The following is a 24,493-nucleotide window of genomic DNA, read 5'->3' as shown; positions in this document are numbered from 1 at the left end:
GACTTCAGTCGGAGCATTTCCTAAAGCAGTGATTCTCAAAGTGCATTCTGAGTGTGCACCACACTCACATGGAGGGCTTCTTATAGCAGGCCAGTGGGCTTCCCCGCACTGTGGAAAGCCACTGGTGTCAATGAAACAGAGCTTCAGAGAGGGAAGTGACCTTGAGAAGATAATTTTTTACAAACTCTAACTAGTGGCGCAGTCAGAGATGGAGTTGAAATGTTCCTTTGGTCTGGAGATTCCCTAGCACTTTATTGGTAGTGCTGGTGGTTGGACTGAGGACCTGGAACATGCTAGGGAAGGGCTCGGCTATGGGGCTACAGCCTCAGAACTTACGATTTTTCTTGATAATAGAAATTTTGATTATTTACTGAGGCCTTTTACAGTCTTCCATCTGAAGCCCAAATGAGATGACTTTCTTCACTTTGTAACCCACAAAGCAAAGCAAACTGATGATTTCAGCAATCTGCGGAAGAAGCTGAACTGCACTTGGAACCCAGGACTCTGTCCATCCAAAGTCTTACCTCCTCTCTGATAACTCTTCCAAATGGGGAAAAATAATAAACTCTCTACCAGAGTGTTGCTGTGGAGATGAAATCAGATAAGAAACAAAGGGCCCTTGTCAGAGCCCAGGCATCTACTAAGGCAGGAGCTGCTCTCGGCTGTCATTGCTATCAATGTCCTTTCTACTATTAGCCATGATCTATGAGTGGGCTATGCTCACCCATTCTTCCCTTATCTTCTAACAGCCAAAGCCCGCCAGGAAGACATCATTTTGAATGTTAAGTACCATTTCCCAAACACATAGCCAGGCTGAGCCAAGAAATGCCATTAGCTCTCCTTGACTAGAAGCTTACAGGTTGCAGGTTTGCTCTCAGAAACCAAGCCACAGCTGAGCTGTGACAGCAGCCCACGAGAGCTTCTGAACAGCTTTCCCTTGTCCTGCTTAATGCATGGTTTTAAGCACTTTGCTCAGTTGGTTCTGAGCTAGCAATACATTCATTTCTTGTTGTCAAGGGAACCTGCTATTCCCCTCACTTTCTGCTGGAACACACACATACACACCATGCACACACACACACTCAGACAGGAGTTAGATCTACAATATATCTCTGTGCATTCTTCTAGAACAAAACTGCCTCTGCCATGAGTCCCTGGATTCTAAAACCAAATAAAATGACCAATCTAGGGAAAACTTACCCCTCAGCTTCCTTGAGCACCCCCAACAAAAAAATCCACTCTTGGAGGGGAGATATGATTATTGAAGGGAAAATACTTTGGCTGGCTTTGTGACTGGGGGAAAAACAAACAAGCGATTTGTCTCTTGAGTAGTTGTTTTGATAAAAATGGACAACACCAAGCTCCTCTCATGGAGCTGGACTTGGGGACGTCCCTGCTTTGGAGATTTCTGCTCTGTGAGAGAACAAACAAACACTAGAGGAAGTTCCTAGTGAGAAACTATAGAGAAGACTGGCTCCGATAGGAATCAAGAAAAGAATCTGAAGAAGAATCAATAGTGAGATAGAATGAGAATCGGGGGCAGAGTGGTTATTTTTGTGATTCAAACGAGGTACTTCAAGGAAACACTATTAAGAAGTAAAAATGCAGACTCAAGGTCATGGTGCTAGCCTGTTAGTCATATAATTAGATAAGAGCCCAGGGACTCTAGATGGCCGTGTTATTTTTTGCTATACCCATTCAGCTCTAAAACATCAAGCAGGGACAAGATCAGAGGACACGAGTGACCAGGCTGTCCGTCCTCTAGCCCACCTTGAAGCTGGCCATCCTGCAGACTCACCTTGTGTTGCAACCAGAATGCCAAGACAAGCTGAAGGCTTCAGAAGGGAAATGCATGGTGGTAGCCGCTTCAGGGCACCCCTCCAATAGCTTGGCCACATGCCATGAGTGCGGCCTACTGACGGGGATGTTCCTCCTACAACAAGAAAGAGCCAGGAAGTCAGTGCTGAAATCACTTCCCAAGCGACTTCCGTCCCTACCCCCTCTTTCTATTCAATGAGCTAGATTATCTTCCAAGGAGTTAGTGTAGACATCTAAGCATTCCCCTTAGCTTCATTACTCAAATTTCCTTTATCCAATGGATGATTCCTGGAGACATAAAACGCCAGCTTCAATGGAAATATTACATATCCAAGTATGGTTAGGCAATGGTGGTGTATGCCTTTAACCCCAGGACTCAGGAGGCAGAGGTGGGTGGATCTCTGTGAATTTGAGGACTAGCCTGGTCTACAGAAGGAGTACCAGGTCAGCCGGGACTACATAGAGAAACCGTGACTTGAAAAAAACCAAAGCAAACAAACAAAATCATACCCAAGGATATATAATAATTCTAAACACAGAGTAGATGCTCAGTAATATTTGTGGATTGCACAAAAGCTTCTGACCAATGAATAGCAAGCCTACCTATACTTGTCTTTAAGGGAGAATATCAAAACGACCAATCTTCCCATTTTTCTCTGCAAAAGGAGGTGAGTGGTTGAGATGCTTTAAAAAGTCAGCAGTGGAGTGTGAATTGTTCAAATGTTCTTCATTAATTCTGTATGTATTTATTGTATGTTTACTATGTGTCTTCTAAAATACATGTAATTCTGGGGATATTGTAATGAGTCAAATACTGTCTATACTCCTGAGAGCTTGCTGATTCATGAATGAGACAGAAATAATTGAAACAAAGTATCATAAAATTGCCCTAGAGACTGAAGGTTAAGATGGACACAGGTACACATAAGGGAGATACTTAAACTTGAAGGCAAGGTCATGACAAAGAGTCCAAACTCTTGTGAAGAGAAAAAGGACAAAGTGGTGAACAGGCTAGGGCGACAGAAGAGATTGGCTATTTAGCATGGTGGGGGTAGATAACTGGAAACAGATCTGTGGCCAATGCCCTCAATATAACCAGAGGTTCTGTCTGGGTCTAAAGCCTACAACTGCAACTCTTACAGTGACTTGCTTATATAAGGCTCATCCATGTCAACCGTCACACTTCATATGATTAGATGCCACTCTTACGAATGGGAAAGCTAAGCCAGGACATGGTAGAACTAGGGAAGAAAGAAATGACTGATTGGAGGGAGAATAGAAGCAGGAGAAGAAAGACATACAGATGAGAGAGCAGGAGAAGAAGTAGGGAAAGGGAGAGGGCACAGGAGGGTCAGGTAGCGCAAGAGACAAGGAGAGATGACAGAGGGACAAACAAATGCCAGAAGGGAAGAAACTGAGAAAGTTTATAGGAACATACAGTGGGTGCCAGGCAGATGAATGACGCTGCAGGACAAAATCCACTAAGTGAGTAGATAGTAGAAAGATATCTAGATGATATATTATTTAATAATTTATTCATGGGCCCCTTATTGGGCACTGGTAGTGCAGATGAGGACTTCTGTTGTCAGAAAGCTTGCTGTCCAGCGGGGTAAATAAATTCTCTAACTCCCATGAGCAGGCAGAGTCAAGAAAAGAGGAAATGCAAAAATTCTGAAGACTCAGACAGCACAAAGTCAAAGCCTAAAAAGGTAGTCCTGAGGAGCAGGCCTTGCTGGAGGCAAAAGACACAGACAAGGAAATATATGGGAAGAAGGGCAGAAAAAGTTACCTGTCAAACATCAGGGCCATAGATCATACCCAAAGCTGTGGTGTTGGGAGAACCTTGCTGTTACTCTCATCCAGCAGTCATGTGGTCAAAGAGTCATGTGGTCAAGCATCTCCCAGTTGGAGGAATGTTTACTATTAGGTCTGTATACATCCATTATTATGTCTGGTGCTTCTAAACACTGAGATTGTAGTTATAAAATAGGGAACCTATGCTATTTTTGGGTCTTTCTTCCATATCCAGGATTTCTGAGTTTCTTCTGAGTCTAAAACATGAACTAGTAAGCATTGATTTTTCCCAACTGCTTAATCCACTATTTTCTCTGTTAAGTCTTCTTTTATAAAGTATCTTTGGCTTGTCTGCCCATTCCATCTATCTACCCTGCTTTCCTCCTTCTCTCTCTCCTTCCTTCTTCTCTCAATTTTGGTACCCTTATAGAACTACAATTCTTCTTCCAGAATCCACTGCTACTACCTTTCCATTCTAGTTATGACCTCAATATTGTGTCCAAAGTATTATGTCCACCTGCTAAAGAGTATATTTCCACCTGTGGCTTTTAGGTCCTACCAGGTTAAACAACAACTCAATTGGAGGGGCATTCTCTACCACTAAATTCCAATGTCTTACCCTGTCCTGCTTTAAATACAAACTGGATCAGATTTCAAAGTCTCCATAAGCTGCATCATACTATAGCTTCATCTTCTTGCTCTGATCACACTTTGTAGCTAGCTCTGTTTTTTCCCAACTCTCCTTTATTGTCATTCATTTTTAGTAGAATTTATCCCAGTAATTGGACTGCTTTGATTTGAATCCCAACTCTATCACTTACTAATTTCTGTTGCTGTCAACAAGTGACAGCTTCTCAGAATTATCATTTCCATAGCAGTAAAAAGGGGATATTCTCAATGGTCATTAACTTGTGCATCTTTGTGGACATGAGGCACTAAACAGTATACAAATTAAAGTAAATAAATATGTACTGCCGGTGTCATCTCCTCTGGGGAGTCTATCCCAAGTAATGTAGTCTTCATAATTTAGCCCATCATAACATGCTATTTTGTATTGTTTATCAACATTTTGTGTATATTAGCTTTGTCCTACTAACTATATTAAATTAGTAAGTTATGAGAAGCAAAACTCTAGAATTTTATATGCTACTGTTTTCTTGAGAAATTGAAGTTCTTAACTGGCTAGGTTATTATAGAAATTAGAAGCAGCATCCTCACCTGCCTATGTTATTGTGGGCATTAGAAGAAGCCTTCTCAAAGAATCTTGTAAACAGTCTAGTGCTTTACCAAGTGGTCAGTAAATCCTATGGAGTACAATATTGGCTATTAGCTCAAAGTTGTTCTTTTAAATGGCTCAGGGCACTTCCAAGCTAGTGTGCCTGAGAAACTTCATCAAAGTTCCGCTGCACTACTTCCCTGTCACACTTAAAACAGTAGCTGAAACAGGCCCAGCAGTCTCTAGGGTTTCTCCAGTAGAAAATAATCCCAGAGGAGACAGAGGAAGGGAGGGAGGGCTCTGGAGACACTAGAAAAAAAAAGGAAGACTGGGAGGAAGGAAATCTCAGCAGAGAGCCAGATCAAGTTCCCACTTAACCCTCGTTTAAGAAAGGGAAGAAACAGCCCGCAAGCCCAGTACCTGGCCCATTATCATTTGTGAACTGCTCTAGACACTAAGCAACACTTGTGTTCAAACCTTAGTTGCGTAACCTTGCCCAAGGATTTCCTGAGGTGTTGGTTTTTGTAACTTGGGGCAAGGGGGCTGGGCTGGAACCTAGGATCGTGTATGCTAGGCAATGAGTCTATACCACCAGAGCTTGGGTTGTATAGTTTATAGTCTTTATATGTAAAGTTGCATAATGACTATCTATTTCTCTTGAGCTATGGTCTGATATAAATGATGCAATCCTATGTGTGGAATCGATTGGGAAAGTGCTTGATACGGACATTCTATAAACGTATGATAAAATAAAACAAGGTCCTCTACTGAACACTGAAGCTATGTCAGGTACTAAGTACTTCATATGCATTAGCTGATTTAACCCTCACTTTCATGTCATGTTAAAACCTATTATTACCCCCGCTTTATCAATAGAGAAAGAGAGATGCAGAAAACTTAAATTATTTTTCAGAAACACATAGCTAGCAACTAGATCTATGGTTAGAATTAGGATCAATACTTAGATCCGGGACTAGCAGGGTGGTTCAGTAGGTAAAGCATTTGTCGCACAAGCCAGAATTCACATAAAGGTACACAGGAAGAGCCAAAGACACAGAGTTGTCTTCTAGTACACAAACGCTTCTAGTACTTCAAATAATAAATTTGAAGGGAAAACATGCTCAAAGGGTTCTGCCTCATAAGGTTTATATATTTAAGGCTTGATATAACCATACCTCAAGAAGCAGTAAGAAAACGGAGGTCCCAGTGGTTCTAGACTTAAAACTATCTCCTCCAGTGGAGAAGGGAGGGGATGAGCGATAAGTAGGGTAAGAGAAGCCCAGCATCAATTAGACAGCCTGACCCCAATATAGGGACAACTAGAACCCTCATCCCTTTTCCTAAAGCTGGGGTAGGCACTAGGACTGAACATATTCAATAACTCCGGATCCTCAAATGCCTGTCTAAGGAAGAAAACCAAGACACCAAAGGAAGACAGCGGGAGGAGGCAAAAGTTGGAAACTCTGGTTGTACCTACCATGGAAGTTGCTCAGGGAGGAGAGGTGGCTTATGACAGATTGGAGTATGCAGCTACTTCAGTCTCAACCACGCCAGTGTCTTCTCTTAGCTGGGGACCATCAGCCCTCTACTAAGACACCCTGGGTGTGAGGCAGGCAGCCCAAGATCCTAAATGCCATCCAAGGAGTTCAAGTGGACAGCAAGCGACAGCTATCAGCTTGCTTGGGTTTTTCTGTGGCCACAGCCTTAGGGAACGTCAGCCAGTGTCAAGGGCTGGATAAGAGTAAAGACCCTGCTCCAGGAACCAGCCAGCGCCCTAGTGGCAAGGCAAAGGAGGAAAGGCAGTTCCAGCAGCAACCCTCCCTTCCCCCCTACCCCCACCCCATTCCTGACTCCTACCTCTTCTGTGCCCTGGCCCATCCCATCTCCAGCTCAGAGACCAATAAGGAAGCTGGGCCCCTGGCCACTGCTAGAACTCAGGAAAGGAGCAAGGAAATGATGTTTGGGAAAGATAAAGCGGGTGTCTAAAAAGAATTTTTAAAAATACACGTAAGTGAGAGAGAAAAACACCCCAGACGCATACACTTAAAAGAATTCCTGCACTTCCTGGACTGAGTTGACCCCACCCAGCCATCTCCGCAGGTCCTCAGGGCCCCAAGAAAGAAGAACCAGCCTGGCTTAGCAGCCTCCAGGTCCAGGGAAATGGTACTATAGCTCATTTTAATAAAGCTAGGGAGCACTGACTTAAAGAGTTTTCAAGGTAAGGGTCCTTCTGAGATACAAGAGTTTACAAATATTCCAGTCTTTTACTTTCAAGAAACAAGTGAACATCTGTTTCTTGCCAAAGAAAACTTTCACACTAAACACTCCAATTCCAGAAAAGAAGCAATGTTAGAACAGTGGCACTTGGGAGCCTTCCTAGATCTGCTATTAGTTCACGTGGAACTCTGGCAATCATACCTTCTATTGGCTTCGATTTCTTCTCTGAAAAATAAATCAGGAACTCAATTGTCAGGAGTGATTCTTGCACCCATGGCATAACGTATTGTAGTGGTGGTACATCCAAGTCTGAGGTGCACAGTAATACCCTTATCGACTCTGTGCTGGCCAGAACCCAGAACATTCTATTACAAATTTGTTATACCCCTAAGCCCAGGTCCAGGTATCAGAACTTAAAGTTTTCTTAGGGATGTCAAGTTAGGGCTTTCCCATCATAATTAACTTGATCCCTACTCCAATTTCCCTTGGCCTCTGGCTTCAATTTTGGTAATTTATGGTTCCCAGGAGGGCTTATGCAAGCTCCCTCAAGGCCAAAAGTATGCTAGGGCTTTCCTCTTAGGGGAAGTTAGTCCCATCCTCTTGCATTCCTCTGTACCTCACATAAGGTTATCAATTTATAAAAGTACTATTGCAGGGCTACATTTACAGGGAATACGGAGTTGACTTGAAATCTTGACTTCCCTTAAATAAATTTGCTTGGCCTACTGACAAGAATGTTAAATTCCTCATGTATGGAGCACAGTAGGCATGTAACAAGCACTTGATAAACAGTATATGTATGTTATTAATACTAAGCTTAAGCAAAGAGTACAATGAACACAGTGCTATTAGTAGCAAGAAAATCAGTTTCTTCGATCCAAACAGGGATAGATGAGAAAGGTTCAGCTAAAAGAAGGCTCAAAGCCAGACTTAGTGCTCTCAATCAGCACTTGTCAAACTTCACTGGGCATATGGGTCATGGGGCAGCAGACTAGGACTTAGTGGATTTAGAACGGGGACAAAGGGATGACTTTCTACAGAGCTTTAGAATGAGCCTGCTCCCGCGATAACCACAAAAGTACCAACATACTGGCAAATAATCCCTGTTACAAAAAAAAAATTACAAGGTGAAAAGTCTATTCTCACTTTAATACTCAGGCTTGGGTATCTAGTCTTTTGTTGTCTCCTTTCGCCAAATATCTTCCTCTTTTCATTCAGCAAGGTTGGTTCATGCAAGTGTTTATCTGATGAGGTTTGTTGAGCCCCAGGTCTGAGCAAAATAAAGAGCAACTATTTTGACAACGGTCAGAGGCCATGGCAGGCCAGCTGAAGCTGAGCCAACAATGAGTAGAGGTCGAAGGATATTCTTGGCATTGGTTAAGGTAGGGAAGCAGTCAGGCCAGGAAGGTCGGATAGGCCCCAGATGAGGTGATTAGCAGGTGGGCACATAGGCAGAGAAATCCTCAGACAAGGAAAAGTAAGATAAGAACTCGAGTACTAGTTGGCTCGTTTGGAATTTTCTAGAGGTTAGAAAATATGGGGGCTCGATAATGGTTGCAGCATAGCAGATAGTATGATAGAATCTCCTGTGCTTGGAGCAAGGCACTTGTTTTTGAAGACCCGAGAAGACAAGCACTTAGTCTGGGGTGGGAGGATAGTAGACACATGCAGTGAGACGTGGCAGGTCATTCAGAAGCTGTCTCCCAGAAGAGTCCGTCTAAAGACTGTTGGGAGGGGGGAGGGAAACAGGATAATTCTGGAAGGAGCTAATCTACAGCTACCCTAGTCGGCTGTGGTGTCAATATATTTTTACAGCACCTCCTGTCTTTGTTCTTGGTTCAGTAAACCCCTTTAAAGACAGTGGATGGGAGACGACAATCAAAAAGTGAGCCATGGCTCTTTCCCACCCAGGGCAAGAAGAAAATGTGACCCCTATTATTTGGGACTGTGGTCTGGGCTGTAGTGCAATATGGACTCTTTCCTTTTCTGAAAGTGTTTGGATAAGGAGAAGCACAAAAGAGACTCCTTGATTAGCTCTGTTTACTTTCTGGGGCTCTTTTAGCCACCCCACAAATAGTAGATTCCACCTCTACACATGAAGAAGCCCAAGCATATCCTGGCCCACAAGGCAGGAAGAGAAGCCTACAGATCGGGGGAGGGGGTCAGGGCAGTGCAGAACAATATACATGGCTTGTTTATCTGGCAGAGAAGGAAAGGCTTGGTCATAATGGAGGGACACAGAACTCTGAATGCCTTTCCCTACTAGACAGTTGGCTGGGGGACACTGTAGCCTAGTGATTCAGATACCCTTCTTTATCAAAGACTCAATCAAATGGGGAAAATATGAGTGAGTGCATGTGTAACTTAATTTTTTAATTTTTTTAAATTGCTTCACAATATCCTACATTTATATAATCTGCTGTGATCATCTACACCCTCCATTCCCTCCCCTTCAATTCCTGCCCCTTTCAACCCACCATTATTCCCTCCCAATTTCATGTGCTTTCTTTTTCTAAAACCCACCGAGCCCACTTGGTGCTGCCCATATATGCATGAAGGTAGGAGCTCCTACTAGAGCATGGGGTAGCATCTCAGGGGCTATGTCCCTGAAGAAAATGCATTCTCTCTCAGCAACCATCATTTGCAAATAGCTCTTCAGCTAGAGCCGGAAATCTGTGACCTCCTTGCACATTCACGCTGTAATTGGGCTTGCTTTGATCTTGCACAGGTCTTGTGCTCCTGTGTGTGACTGACTGCCCTGACATGTCTGGACAAGATTGTCAAGAAGTTTTTGTTTGGATTCTCTCAGATGTTTTAAAAAGTTTTTCTCCCACACAACACACCCCAACTGCAGGTTTCCCTACAAACTTTCTGCTTTGGACTATCTTCACTGTATCCTGTAAATTTAGGAGTGTTGTATTTACATTTTCATTAAACTCTAGTAAATTTTAAATTTCTTTGTTATTTCTTCAATTATCCATTCATTATTCAGTAAGGTGTTCTTCAATATCCATGACAATGTGCATTTTGTGATTTCTATTGCTGTTTTATAACTAGGCTTATTCCACTGTGATCAGACATAATCCATATGCTTATGAACACTTGATTTTTGACAAAATAGCCAAAATTGTACAGTGGAAAAAAGAAAGCATCTTCAACAAATGCTGCTGTCATAACTGGATGTCAGCATGTAGAAAAATGTAAATAGATATATACCTATCACCCTGAACAAAACTCAAGTCCAAGTGGATCAAAGACTGAACCTAATAGAAGAGTGGGGAATAGCCTTGAATGCATTGGCACAGGAGCCAATTTTGTGAATAGAACACCAGTACCACAAACACTAAGATTGACAATTAATAAATGGGACCTCATGAAACCGAAAAGCTTCTGTAAAGCAAAGGACACTGTCAAGAAAACAAAGTGTCAGCCTGCAGAATAGAATAAGATCTTCACCAACCCTACATCTGACAGAGGGCTGATCTCCAAAATATAAAAAAAAAACTCAAGAAACTAGACATCAAAATATCAAATAATCCAATTAAAAAATTGAGCACAACTCTAAACAGAGAATTCTCAGCCAAAACAAAAACAAAAACAAACAAACAAAAAAACTCAAATGGCAGAGAAACACTTAAAGAAATATTCAACATCTTTAGCCATCAGGGAAATGCAAATCAAAATGACTCTGAGATACCATCTTACACCTGTCAGAATAACCAAGATAAAAATACAAATGATAGCTTATGTTGGAGAGGATGTGGAGCAAGTGGAACACTCCTCCACTGCTGGTAGGAGTGCAAACTTGTACAGCCACTTTGGAAATCAACATGGTGGTTTCTCAGAAAATTGAGAATCAAGCTATGTCAAAATTGAGCTATACCATTTTTGGGCATATACCCAAATCATACAAGGATACTTGCTCAACTATGTTCATAACATCTTTATTTATAATAGCCAGAACCTGGAAACAAACTAGATGTCCCTCAACCGAAGAATGGTTAAAGAAAACATACTGCAATTACATAATGGAGTATTACTCAGCTGATAAAACAAAGACATCATGAAATTTTCAGACAAATGGATGGAACCAGTAAAATTCATCTTGAGTGAGGTAACCCAGACACAGAAAGGCAAACACAGTCTGTACTCACTCATAAGTGGATACTAGCTGTAGAGTTAAAGATAACTATTCCATAATCTACAGACCCAGAGAGGCTAGGAAACAAGAAGGGCCCAAATAGGGATACATGGACCTCCCTAGGAAGGGGAAATAGAGGAGATCTCTTGAGTGGACTGGGGAAGATTGGGCACGGGAACTTGAGGGATCAGACTCCTGGTGTGTGTGTGGAGAGGGAGGATGCTGAGAAAGATGACTGGGAAGCAGGGCTTTATGAGGTTGGGTAGAAACCTGATAGAAGGCAAACTCCTACAAGTCTACCAGGATGACCCCAGCTAAGACTCCTAGCAATCGTGGGTATATACCCTGAACTGACCATCACCTGTGATCAGATTGGTGACTTTCATGGTTGTCATTAGAGAGCCTTCATCTAGTGACTGATGGAGGCAGATTCAGAGACCCATGGTCAAACACTGAACAGAGCTCTGGGAGTCCTGCTGAGGAGAGGGATGAGGCATTGTAGGAGTCAGGGGCATCAGGGACATCACAAGAAACACTCAGAAACAGATAGCTTGGCTCTTGAAAACTCAGAGAGTCTGAAGCAATGACAAGGGAGCCTACATGGGAAGGACTTAGGCCCTCTGCATACATGTGACAGTTATGCAGCTTGGTCTACTTGTGGGATGGCTAGCAATGGTACAAGGGGCTGTCCCTAGTGCTTTGACTGTTTGGGGGGGGGGGAATCTATTCTTCATGCTGGATTGCCTTGCCAAGCCTGAATACAGAGGGAGGTTTTGGGCCTTAGGGCAGATTGATATACACCATGGCTTCACTGATACCCATGGGAGGCTTGCCCCTTTCTGAGTGAAAATGGAGAGGGGTAGATTTGGGGGATGGAGAGTTGGGGAGAGGTTGGGGAAGAAAGTAGAAAGAGAGGAGGGAGAAGAGGCTGTGGTCAGGATGTAAAATTAATTAATTAACTAAATTCAAAAGGTAAATAAAATACCATTTTATCTTTCACTTTTAAATTATTCTCCAATCTTCTAGATGACATATACATAACTTTATGAATAATAAGAAATTCCTAAGGAAAAGTGACCAGGTTCTACAAGAATCCATAACTTACCCAAGCAACTCTACAGCTGCCCAACACATTGCTACCAAGGGTCTCCAGGTGAACGTGTGACTATTAAACTATTTCAGACATCCGGATTTTGTCCTCCGAGTATCAGCCTAGCAAAATGCCTTTCCAAATACTTTTTCACTGCTTGGTATTAAATAACTTCACTTCTCTAATTAAAAAAGATTCTATGTGACAGGTTTACTTTATTTGGGGGGGGGGTTAGGTAATTGGAAATGGAACCTAGGGCCTCAGACATGCAGAGCCCTGACCCTATTATTCAGTTCCATCATCTGACAAGTTGCTACTCATGGTACTAGCGCTGAGAAATGGTAGTGGCTATAAGATCAGATCATGTCTGGAAGAATAAGAAGAAAGTTTTTGGGGAGGCATAGCAACAGAACACTGGGGAATTCAATTGAGATTACTATCAAGGGTTGAAGAATGGATACATGAAGGATGCATCAAGCAGCAGGTGCCAAGCCGTCCAGCAGCTAACCCTGTGTATGGTATTGTAGTCAATAAGTACCTTCCATACACAGGAGCCCGCTAAGCCCTCGCAATGACCACATAACTACTCCTATAGAAAAGAAGAAACCCGGGCTGCAGAGACTTAAAGTAAGACTTGAACATAAGTCTTCGAGCCAAGTTTCTGTGCTGTTTCATAAGTTTTTCTAAGGTAGCATTAGCATCCCCTGGAGTTGTAGCACAAGGAAAATTCTGAGGCCCCACTTCAGAACTTCTGGATGAGAAACTGGGAGGAAGACACTGAGTTCTACAAGTTCTTGATGTAATTCTGGTACAAGTAGGCATGGTCAAGCTTGAGAACCTTTACTCAACCATATATTCTGGAACAGTGATTCCAAATCCTTTTCCAAGTACTACTGATGGCCACTGGTGCCTGTTGCTTAGACATGTGGAACCGTGCCCTCTAAGGCAGGCTGAGGGCCTCTTTTCTGCTGTCAGTGCTAAATACATAACAGACAATAACTGCTTGAAAAGTTCTTGGCCTCTGGGGTAGGAACAGACTTGTCTATGATGAAGAAGGTTTCAGAACTACAAACACAGTTTCTGGGTCATGACTGTTCTGTCAGAAGGACATATGGACCGACAAGCAATTTCCATATATGAGTCTTCCCTGGGAGGCCTTACCTGGCTGAACCATAGTCTGTGTACAGCCCTGGGAATTTTTGCACTCTGAGGTATTTATAAACTTATAGTTCACTAAACTTGAATTTTCTGTGACTTTCTTTCTTTCTGTAGTGCTATAAAATTCAGTTGATAAACACACATTTATGATATATATGATTTACATATGCAAACATTTATTAATATTTAAATTATGATAGTACATTTATGATATAACACAGGTAGAGAGAGTGTGTAAGTATATGTGTGAGTGTGTGTTTGTGTGTGTGTGTGTGTGTGTGTGTGTGTGTGTGTGAGATGAGAACATTTAAGTTCTGACTTAGGCCTCCATGATGACACACACTTTGGAAGGAATTTTGCAAGCTTCAGATCAACCAGGGATACATTGTGAGATCCTGTCCAAAAAAAGAAAAAGTCTACTTTCTTATAGAATCTCAAATAACAACAAAAATCCCCAGGACTGCTCAGGTACACTGCTGATATTTTGTATTTCTTGAACTTTTAAAATATTTTTTTATTTCTGATATTTTAATTACATCTTTTCCTTCTCTCCTCTCTCCAAATTCTCCTTGTACACCTCTTGTTCTTTTTCGGAGCTTACAAATTTTTAAGGAATCCTAATGCTGTTTCACAAAACAGAGAGTGAAGAAACACTATCAACATTAATCTAGGAAGACAACAATCTCCTGCAATATAAGAACATAATAACAGCAACAAAAAGAAAACTATAGACCATGTTCCCTTATGAATACAGACACAAAAATACTCAGTAAATAGTTGAAAACTAAGTAAATGACACTTTAAAAACATTACAGGTCATAGCTCAGGTTGGTTATATTCCAGGGATATAAGGATAATGTAACACTCATAAATAAATGTAATAGCAAATAAATATGGAGAGAAGTGAGATGTTTATTCAAAAGATACAAAAGAAGGTTTCTAATAATGTCTAACATTCCTTCATGATAAAAGTCCTAAAGATGCTAGAAATAGAAGAAACATAACTCAACACATTAAGGCTAGATAAAATAAACTGATAGACAACACCACAGTAAGTGAGGGAAACCAGAAATCACCTCTAAGAGACAGACAGACAGACAGGTGAACAGTCAGACAGACAGACGGACAGATGGTGGCTGCCCACTCTCTCCACTCTTTTTCTGTATAGATGTTTGAAACATTACAGCAAAATGGGCAAGAGAAAGAAATTAATGGAAAAGAAATAAGAAAGGAAGAAGTCAAATTATCCCTGTTTGCAGATCAAATTATACTATATTTATAAGACCTTAAAGATGTTATAAGAAAAATCTAAGATAAGATAAATAATTTCAGCAAGGTATCAGAAAAAGAGCTATCATACAAAAGTAGTAGATTTTCTATAAGTCAACAAAGAAAAAAATCTCCCGAGAAAGAAATCAAAGAGAAAAAATTCAATTTACATAGTCTCAGAAAGATTGGAGGAATTGTGAAAATGGCTATATTACCCAAAGTTGTCTAGGGTTTAATGCAATTCCCTTTGAAAGTCTAATGACATTCTTCACACAACTAGAAAAAAAAACAAAACCTAAAATCCACATAGAAGCATAAAGATTTCAACCACTCAGAGCAGGCCAGAGCAGAAAGGGCAATGCTGAAGATATTAAAATACCTGGTTGAAGTCACACTACAGAGATATAGTAATGCAAACAGCAAAGGTGCTGCACAGAAATAGATAAACAGACTAATATAATGAAACAGAGGCTGCAGAAGTAAACACATGCAGCTGTATCCACTTGAGATTTGAAAAAGGTGCCAAAAGCAAACACGGAGGAAAAGACAGCCTCATCAGGAGAAAAGGGTACAGGGAACACTGGATACCAAGAGAAAATAACCAGAATGAGTAAACTACAAAGGGAAAGTAAGACAAATATCACATAGTTTTTCTTATCTGTAGAGCCTAGATTTGATGGTAGATCTATACTTTGTATACAACAAAAAACATCAAACACAAACAGGAGAATTAATGTGAGCAATCCTAGGTTTTATTGTAATATCTTCATACGCTCTTATCATTTCCTGTAAGATCATGTTTGTCCATCACCTAAGGACCAAGTATGCCATCCCAACATGACTTCACCCCTGCCTGCTGTTCTGAGCACCCCCAACTAGTTAGTATCAGTCACTTTTGCTGTGACCCCAGGCTCTGCCACTTATGAACCACCTGTAGAAGCATGTGACCTTTCTACAGATTACTGAGGACCTCCAGTGAGAGCCTTATGACTCTTTAGAAGGTTTATTGATACCATGCACAAGATCTGCACAAATTCAAGCTAGAAAAATCCCAGAAAAGGAGGCAGGCATAAAGTCCCACCCCTAGCCAAAAAGCTTTTTGTAATTGATAACTGCTCAGTTGGTTGAGAGCATTGCTGCTCTTTCAGAGGACCAGAGTTCTGTTCCCAACACCCACAGGAGGGGATATTGTATCCTCTTCTGGATTCTGTGGACACCCATTCTCCCCATATGCAAATAAAAATAAAATATTATTTATAAAAATCTGAATTTGGCACTGAAACTTCAAATGAATATTTTGTTGATATTTGGAGGTAGGGCCTTTTCAATGATGTCTGGATTAATTACAGGCATAGAGAACCACAGTGATTTCAACAGTCTATTTATAAAACTATGGATCTAAACTCCAAGACTTACTCTATTTTGCACTGTAATGATCAATACCCTACAGAGTACCTACCATGAAGACCTTATTTAATCTGAGGCAGTCCCTTAATAGAAGCAATCTCAACCTTGAGAACTACAAAAAAAAAAAAAAACCACATTTTTTTCTGTTAACAAGCTCACATATGATATTTATTATAGCAAAAGGAATTGAAAAGAAATAGATTACAATAGTACCTGAACATAGATGGAAGGGTAAGAAAGAAGAGAATCCAAAATGAGTTTTAGACTTCTTAGTATTCAACCTGTCACCAGGATCAGCAAAGAAACTGTGGTTTCAGATCAGTTGGTTTGCAAAATACTCTGATTTTAAAAGCAATACTTACAGAAGGCAAATCATCCAAATTGTAAGAAGATGCATATAATAAAAAAGAGCCTCCCATATTCCTTTAAAAACTGTATTCATCAAAGCAGCAAGATGATACAAGATTAAGAGCATAATTTCAGGTAGATATGGTGGCACACACTAGTCCAAGCAATTTGGGAAGCTAAGAAGGGAGGATGATAAATTCATGGCCAGACTTGGTAATCTCCTCACGCTCACAAAAAACAAAACAAAACAAACAAACAAAAAAACCCACAGAAGTTCTAGAACCAGAGTGTCTAGAGTTAAATCCCCCATCTTTAACTATGTGGCCTTGGCTCCACTGTTTACCAGCTCCTCTTCACTTACACTACCTCTAGAATGAGATTTATATAAATGGAACACAGACAGTATATTATAATGCTGGTTGAAATCTTGCTGTTTATATTTGACAGTATATCTTGGAGATAATTTCGTATATTAAAATACCTTTTCAAAAATTTTAATAACTGTAGCATTTCATTGAAATTTCCAAAACACTAATTCCAAAGTAATTATTTCAAATAATTCCATTATTCCAAAGTAATAATGAATATTGAGGTAATTTCTAACTTTTTGCTAATAGAAACAACGCTGCAATGAATATCTTTGTATTGCTTCAAACATATATCTGATTGGATCATTTCAGACAAAGCTCTGCACATGGAACTCTGTATCTTATGTGACTGAGGTAAGAAAAGACCATCCATTAAAATCCAAAGACGCCTTCCCCTTGCCCCTTGTCACTGGTGGCAGGCTGGAGAGCTGAACCTGCTCTCCCCACCCACATACCCCATCAACTCTGTAGCACTCACTCAGGAAATTGGGCCCTGCACCCTGCCTGAGCAGCACAGTGGAGCTGCCCTTAATGACAGGGGAGTGGGTGATTGGCCCCACCCCTCATCTGCCATATGGCGGTGTAAAGGAGAGAAAGATGCGCCCCCTCCACCCCTCCGAGCCTGTGGCAGGTGGGAGAATGGCCCCTGGCCAGGAGAATGGAAGAGCCAGTCCTGGTCCTCATCAGTGGCAGCCTTGGGAGAGTAGGTCCTGTACCTCTCCTGGGCAGCACAGCAGAGCTGACCCTGCCGGCAGGGGCAAGGGTGACCTGCCCCTGAGGTCTTGAGAGTAGGAGGGCCGGACCCACACCCCTCATCTGCCATGCGGTGGCAAGGGAGAGGGAGAGGAGGCCTTTATTCTACCCCTTGCCACCTGTGGCAATTGGAAATGCTGGCCCTGGGGTCACAAGCACAAAAGAGCGGCCCCTGCACCTTGCCTGGGCAACACAGCAGAGCTGGTCCTGGTGGTGTAGGTGGTGGTGAGCTGTGAAAGCAGAACTGCCCCGTCCCTTGCTGCTTATTGCATAGGGTGAGCTAGTTAGGATGGTGCTGGGGAGCTCACCCTAGTGTTGAGGATGAGAGAGAGCTCATGGGCTGGGAAACACCCAGGCCCAGAACTACAGTTTTGAGTTGGGGCATCCCAACATTTACTCCATATATGATCTGCTGGAGCATTTGAAGGGGCCAGTCCTGCTGACCTCCATGACACAGGACACAGGACAACAAAAGGATATCTAAGAGAAGTCCCAGAGAGGACCCAGTAATGAGATAGTGTAGCAGAAACAAAAGGTCTTTAACCAGACAGAACAATAACTCCCTGCAATGAACAATTTCAAATGAAGATATACGGGCTAAAAGGTATATACTGTGTGATTCACGAGTCACAATACAACTTCCTCAAGGAGAGGTTTTCTTTTCTTTTAAATTTTATCTTGTGGGGGAAAGTTGTAAGAGGACAGATGGGAAAGGATGGGGAGATGAGTGGGAACAAAATGCATGGTGTGAAATCCACAAAGAATCAATAAAAAGTTAAATTAGAAAAAAACTTCAAAGAGCTTACGCAATTTGCATTTCCACCAGCAGTTTGTTAGCTCCATGTCACCCTTTAAACCCTCAATGCATCATCTAAGGACCTCTTTAAAATGCAGATTCTGGATGAGGAGGCTCTTCTAAGAAGTTCTCATTTGATGTAGATGTTGCTGGTCAAAGACCCATACTTTGAATAGCAAAGCCTTAGAATATATGTTTCTTGGCATTCTTGCCAAAACTGAATATTACATTCTCAGAATTTTGCCAGTCTGATATATGAAAGTTCTATCTTGCTCCTTAAATTAATCAATATTTCTTTAATTATAATGACTTCCAGGAAAGCCTACACTGCAGTGTGATATCTTGTCTTAAAAAATTATGTGTGGCAGAATGTCTGTCTATTTATATTTATAAGCAAATTTTCTTTTGATTTGAACTGCCTCCTCTACTGTTTCTTCTTCTGTAAGTCACTTTTATTTTCAAGAGTTCTTCATGTTTAAAGAGAACAGCTCCTTGATATATACTTTGTGGAAAATGCAAAATCTTTTCCTCATTTTTAAAATATTTGATCTTTACTTATTATATATTTCATAGTGCTTTAAAATTTAATATTGCATAGTCAAATATAAACTATTCTCCCTTATGACTCCCAAGGTTTGTATTTTGCTTTAAAATGTCTTTAGTATTACAAAATAAATTCATATACTAAAAAGTCATATACACTTGTCCCCCAACATTTGTGAAAAATTAGCTCCAGGACACCAAAAGCCATAGGTGTTCGAGTCTTCTGCATAAAATAGTATAGCATTTCCATGTAACCCATACACATCTTACCAGATATTTGAATCATCTCTGGATTACTAGTATCCAATGTAGTGTGAAATGCATGCAAATAGTTGTTTGACAATATTATTGGGAGAACCATGGCAAAGAAAGAAAAGTCTGTTCAGTGTAGATGTAACCTTTTTCCTGAATATTTTTGATCTATGACTGGTTGAACTTATAACTGTGGAAACTTTAGAAACAGAAAGATGACTATGCTAAATGATGTTTCTCAATGAATTTCCAGATTTAATTATGACCTATTAATCTGTTTCTTCACATATCAGTGTCAAAGTATTTTAATTATTATACTTTTAGAGTATATTTCAACAAGACTAGTCCTTATCTCCATTATTATTTCTTTTCTCTCTAGACTGTTCCTGATAAATCTCATATACATACTTTAGAATCAGCTAGGGCATGCTTGGTTGTGATGAGCCTTGGAGACAACATGAGGTTGAAAGTCATAGTTTGGACATACAATTCTGGGAGTCATCAGTGGCATGAGTTTATCAATTAAAACTGGGTCTGACCCCTTTCTCCATCTTATTCAGTAGTGCTCCCCTCCCCGTTGGGTGATTTTTCCCACATTTGGGGTGGGAAGATCCACCCACCCTAACTAATCCAATTTAGAAACTCCACCACAGTCAGTTTTGATGGTGTCTTCTAGGTGATCGTAGATCCTGTCACCGGGCAATCAGAATTAGCTATGACAGGCACCTAGCTAGCACTGCGATTGGTCCAGAAATGAGTACATGTCCTAGATTATCTCAAGAGGACTACAAAGTTGTTCCTCTCATTCTGTGGCTGAAGGAATCTCCACCCATCCATTCCTTCTTCCCTTCCCACCCATTGGTTGGAAATAAGAAAGAAAATGCCCAACGTACTACTGACAAGCACTTTTAAAAATCCAAGAATGCAATACCATAAGGATGATAATACACAGGGAAAACACAATCCAGAGTAAGGATGATAATATAGACAAGAATAAAGTGAACTTGAACCACTGTTAAAAAACTGGGTCTGAGATGAAGCCTCAATAGTTTTTAAGGTTCTATTCTCAGATCAGCAACATTACCATTGCCTGAGGACTTACTGAGCCTCTATGAATTAGAAATTCTGTAGAGAAGAGAGGGGCAAAATGCATTTCACAATCCTATGGTGGAATCAAATGTGCACTTAAGCTTGAGGGTTATTACTTTGGGGCGCACAGTGGCTTAGAGACTAATTAAAGGGGGAAAGGTTCAAGGTAAATAGAAGGAGGGAAACAAGAAGAAAGAATTCTTAAAATAATTGAATGGAAGAAATTTCCAGAAAGTGTTCAAAAGTATCCATTGTTGCACTGAAGAAACTAATAATCAAGTACTGTTTCAAAATGGTTTATATGAAGTGTGTCATTTGTTGTATAATTCTATAAACTAAATCATCCTCATTTTATAGATAAGTTGTGTTAAATAACTTGCTGAAGTTCATCCAATTGATAGATGACGATCACAGTTCTAATATATACAAGTGGTAAAGTTCCATCCCCTACTTTAACATACTGATAAAAACTATTTGTTGGAAAACAAAGATAATCTTGATGTTTTTATCAGTCTGGTAGACACTCATTTATCTTGGACCTAACTATACAGAGAAGATTCATAGAAGAGGGCTGTAGTGTAAGAGTGTGATTAGGGGTAATGAGAAAATGGGAAGTGAAAAAAATGAGACACCGAACCTAAGAACATTTTTTAAGAGTTCAATCTGTTTCATTGTGAAGGAAAAGATATTGATAGCTGGAAGAATGTGAAATTTTAAGAGAAGATTATGTTTTAAGAAAACAAAAGACCGGGGCTGGAGAGATGGCTCAGAGGTTAAGAGCACTGCCTGCTCTTCCAAAGGTCCTGAGTTCAACTCCCAGCAACCACACGGTGGCTCACAACCATCTGTAATGAGGTCTGGTGCCCTCTTCTGATCTGCAGGCATACATATAGACAGAATATTGTATACATAATAAGTAAATAAATATTTAAAAAAAGAAAACAAAAGACCATCTACACATATTTAAGATCAGTTTATCTTGGTAATAGCAGTCTGTGGGCAGAGGACAATCATTATTTCCAGTCTCACCAAAACATCACACCACTGCTATTTATTTCTCAATGTGTATTACTCTTTTTCTTTAGCATTCATACTGAATTAGTTACCAGGTGGTGGTTTTAAGGCATTGTCCCTTATTAATTCATCTTGCCTACTACAATTTTCACTATTCCTTTCTCTGTATAAGCAACCCATGACCAGCCCAGATCCAAGCAAACTTATTCCAATATTCTACAAATTCTACAAGTGCCAATCACCCTTACTCACCAACTCTGTTAGAGTGGCTTGCCACTGCCACCTAAAAAAAGTTCCTTCTGTGAGTCTCCTATAGATTGCTTATGTTTGCTTGTTGCCTCTCCCTAATTTTACATGGGCTTGACCTCCTTAATATCTCCCAAATCTAGATTACTCTCTGGCCTGTGTTTACCCATTCACATAAACCTTCAAAACAATATCCTTGCTTTTTTTTTTCTTCTGTAAATGTAGAACAGTTTTCTTCCTCAAATCTTTGAAACTACTTGAAACAGATATCATTCATCTCAGTAATCACCAACTCCTTTGCTCAGTTATTTTATTTATTTTCTATTGTTTGTTCTATGAAATTTTCTTTTTGTCTTGTATGTGTACATGTGAGCATGCATATGTGTGTATATGTTTGTATGTATATGAATGCTAGAGTCTGGGTATCTGACAAGGTCAGAGATACTGTATCCTCTGCAACTGGAGTTAAATGAGCCACCCAACATAAAAGCTGGGAGCTGAACCTAGGTCCTCTGGAAGCAGTAAGTGTACTTAGAAACTAAGCTGTCTTTCAAGCACCTGTTATTTGATATATTATTAGATTCATTCAAATTATTTTAAGATTCATAATATAATTAACTTATTATATTAATTATGTAATGAATAATAAATTGGTAATAAATACATGTCAATCAGATTATTCTCTCCCACTACCCTCTCTTATTTCCCTCCCATTTGTATCAGCTAGATATATTACATCTCTTTTAACTAGAATATAGGCCTAGGACATTCTGTCCCCACTTGTTTCCTACCACACTGTTTAAAATACATGGTAAGTACTCAAAAATGGCTTATAAATGGAAATCATGTGATAAGAACTCGATAAACAGATCTTTTGTGAACTAGTTTTTGGAAAACATTTATTTCGTTTTTAATCACAAATGAAATATATATATGCATATATATATATTCATGGTATATATGAACAGTATCAGAAACTGGTTTAACACTTTTTCATAAAGTGCTAATTTATTGCTTGCCAGGTAACTGTCAGGTGAGAAGCATTCCTTTTAACTATCATAAAAGCAAGAGACAAACACGGATCTAATCTACATGGATAGTAGAAAAAGACAAGATCTCCTGAGTAAATTGGGAGCATGGGGGTGACAGGAGAGGATAGAAGGGGAGGAAGGAAGGGGAGCAGAGAAAAATGTATAGCACAATAAAAACAATAAAAAAGAAAAAAAGCTAGAGTGAGTGATGTTTAAACACTTCCACGGTATTTCTATTTGCACTAGTACTTATAACCTGTGTTTAAAACTCAATCCACTGCTCTAGTCCATAAAACATAGATTCCTTTTATTCATTTTTACTTTTAAAAACAGATCTCCATTATTATTAGTTAAATTATAAATATTATTTTATACATTTTATATAAAACTCAAATTAAGAAAATATGTTACCAATGAACATATTTCTATTTTAAGTTTAGTGTATAAGCACAGTTACTATGACTATAAAGTACATTTGTACTCCTGAAATAAACAAAGGGAGATGAGATGCTGTTGGGTACTGTATTAACACTCATAATTATGAATCTTGAATCTTGTGTTCTAAAATGAATTGCTGTTTGACATCCATAGAAAATGGTTATAGGAAGAATTATGACAAAAGTACATAAGGTTAATCAACATGTAATTGGCTCTCAAATATGCTTAATTTACATGTCCCTTTATTGGTAGCTATTACTTAGAAATTCTGCAAACCAATCCACTGGAAGATATTTTCCTATTAAAGGTACCTGAAATTAAAAACATGCACTTATAATGTGAATTAACTTTTTATGATACATATTAGATATATCACTTAAGAGAGATTTTGTTCCACCAACACAATAACTCACAAAATATGAGATGTCAATTTTTTCCAATGATAGGTGGTCTAAAATATACACATGTACATAAACACATTCTTTGGAGGCAATCTAGAACTATTGGGAGAAAAAGACTATATTAAAAAGCATGTTTTCCGTATCTGCTAATGCATACATTATTAAACATAATACACCCCAAAGATACAACAGGAATGCAGAATATAAGTAATAATATTTTGCTACTGACTGAGACTGACTTAGCCTCTGGTCAGAAAAAGAAAATGCCTTCACCCAACAGGTGTCTCATGATGGAAGCACCAGCAATCATACTGGCTCAGTTCTTAAGTGTTCTCTTGCCTAGAACCTCAACTCTAACCCATCCAAAAGTCAATTAACTCGGTTCAGTCTTCTGTGGTCAAGCAAAGCTAAAGCCTGAGTAACACGCAAGGAATCAATTATTACCTCAGGCTATTTTACACTTTCCCTCTGGGATCATACAAGGCTACCGCTAAGGATAACCTTCGCAGAGCAAGGAAGTGATGGTGCATGCATAGCCTAAGGATTTGTAAATTGATGCAAGAATTTCTGAAGAACTCACCTAAATTTCAAGTTTTTGAAAATATTACTGAGACAGAAGTAGGTAAGTATCAACTGACGTGGTTACAGAGAACATACTAGATATGAAGCCAGAGACATTGGGCTGTAAGGGAGTGGACATGTTGCGTCATTCATGTCTTTAGAACTAATCTCCTTGCCTGTAAAGCAGGGAGGCATTCGGCCCTATCACTCAAAAGACAGGCATGTCAATTAAATAACAAGATGCACTTGAGATATATTAGCATTGTAACTGATCCACAGTTAAGAAGGGAAGAGAGGGACAGAACGGACATTTATAGGGATCCTATGAAATTTAAAGTGATTTTAGTTCTGGTCAATTTCCTTAATATTACATGGGAAAGTTCCTTGGAAAAACCTTTCATTCTACATTCAACTGCTTAAGGACAAAATTCTCAACACCTTTAAACCAACTGTTTAGACTGATACAGCATAATTTCAATGAGTTACAGAATTAGGATAGTCTTGGTAACTGAAACTTCAGCAAATGTCTATATGGGGGGAAGA

At 39.9% G+C, this 24,493-nt stretch overlaps 1 protein-coding gene across 3 annotated transcripts in view; it reads right to left on the bottom strand.

The window, feature by feature from the left end:
* Window positions 1-24,493, bottom strand: part of Shroom4 (shroom family member 4) — a 203,680-nt gene that overhangs the window by 46,007 nt on the left and 133,180 nt on the right. For 2 of the 3 annotated variants that reach the window (XM_048461482.3, XM_085684438.2), the window contains exon 3: window positions 1,799-1,933. In XM_048461482.3, the coding sequence (XP_048317439.3) occupies window positions 1,799-1,933 (135 nt within the window). Of the gene's footprint in view, window positions 1-1,798; window positions 1,934-6,305; window positions 6,624-24,493 lie in introns of those variants that run through there. The other variant, XM_048461483.3, reaches the window with a different exon arrangement.

Source organism: Myodes glareolus, chromosome X, assembly GCF_982192425.1.
Source record: "Myodes glareolus chromosome X, mMyoGla1.1, whole genome shotgun sequence".
Taxonomy (NCBI): Eukaryota; Metazoa; Chordata; class Mammalia; order Rodentia; family Cricetidae; genus Myodes; species Myodes glareolus.
Note: the sequence above shows the minus strand (reverse complement) of the source record. Positions and strands in the feature narration are given on the sequence as shown.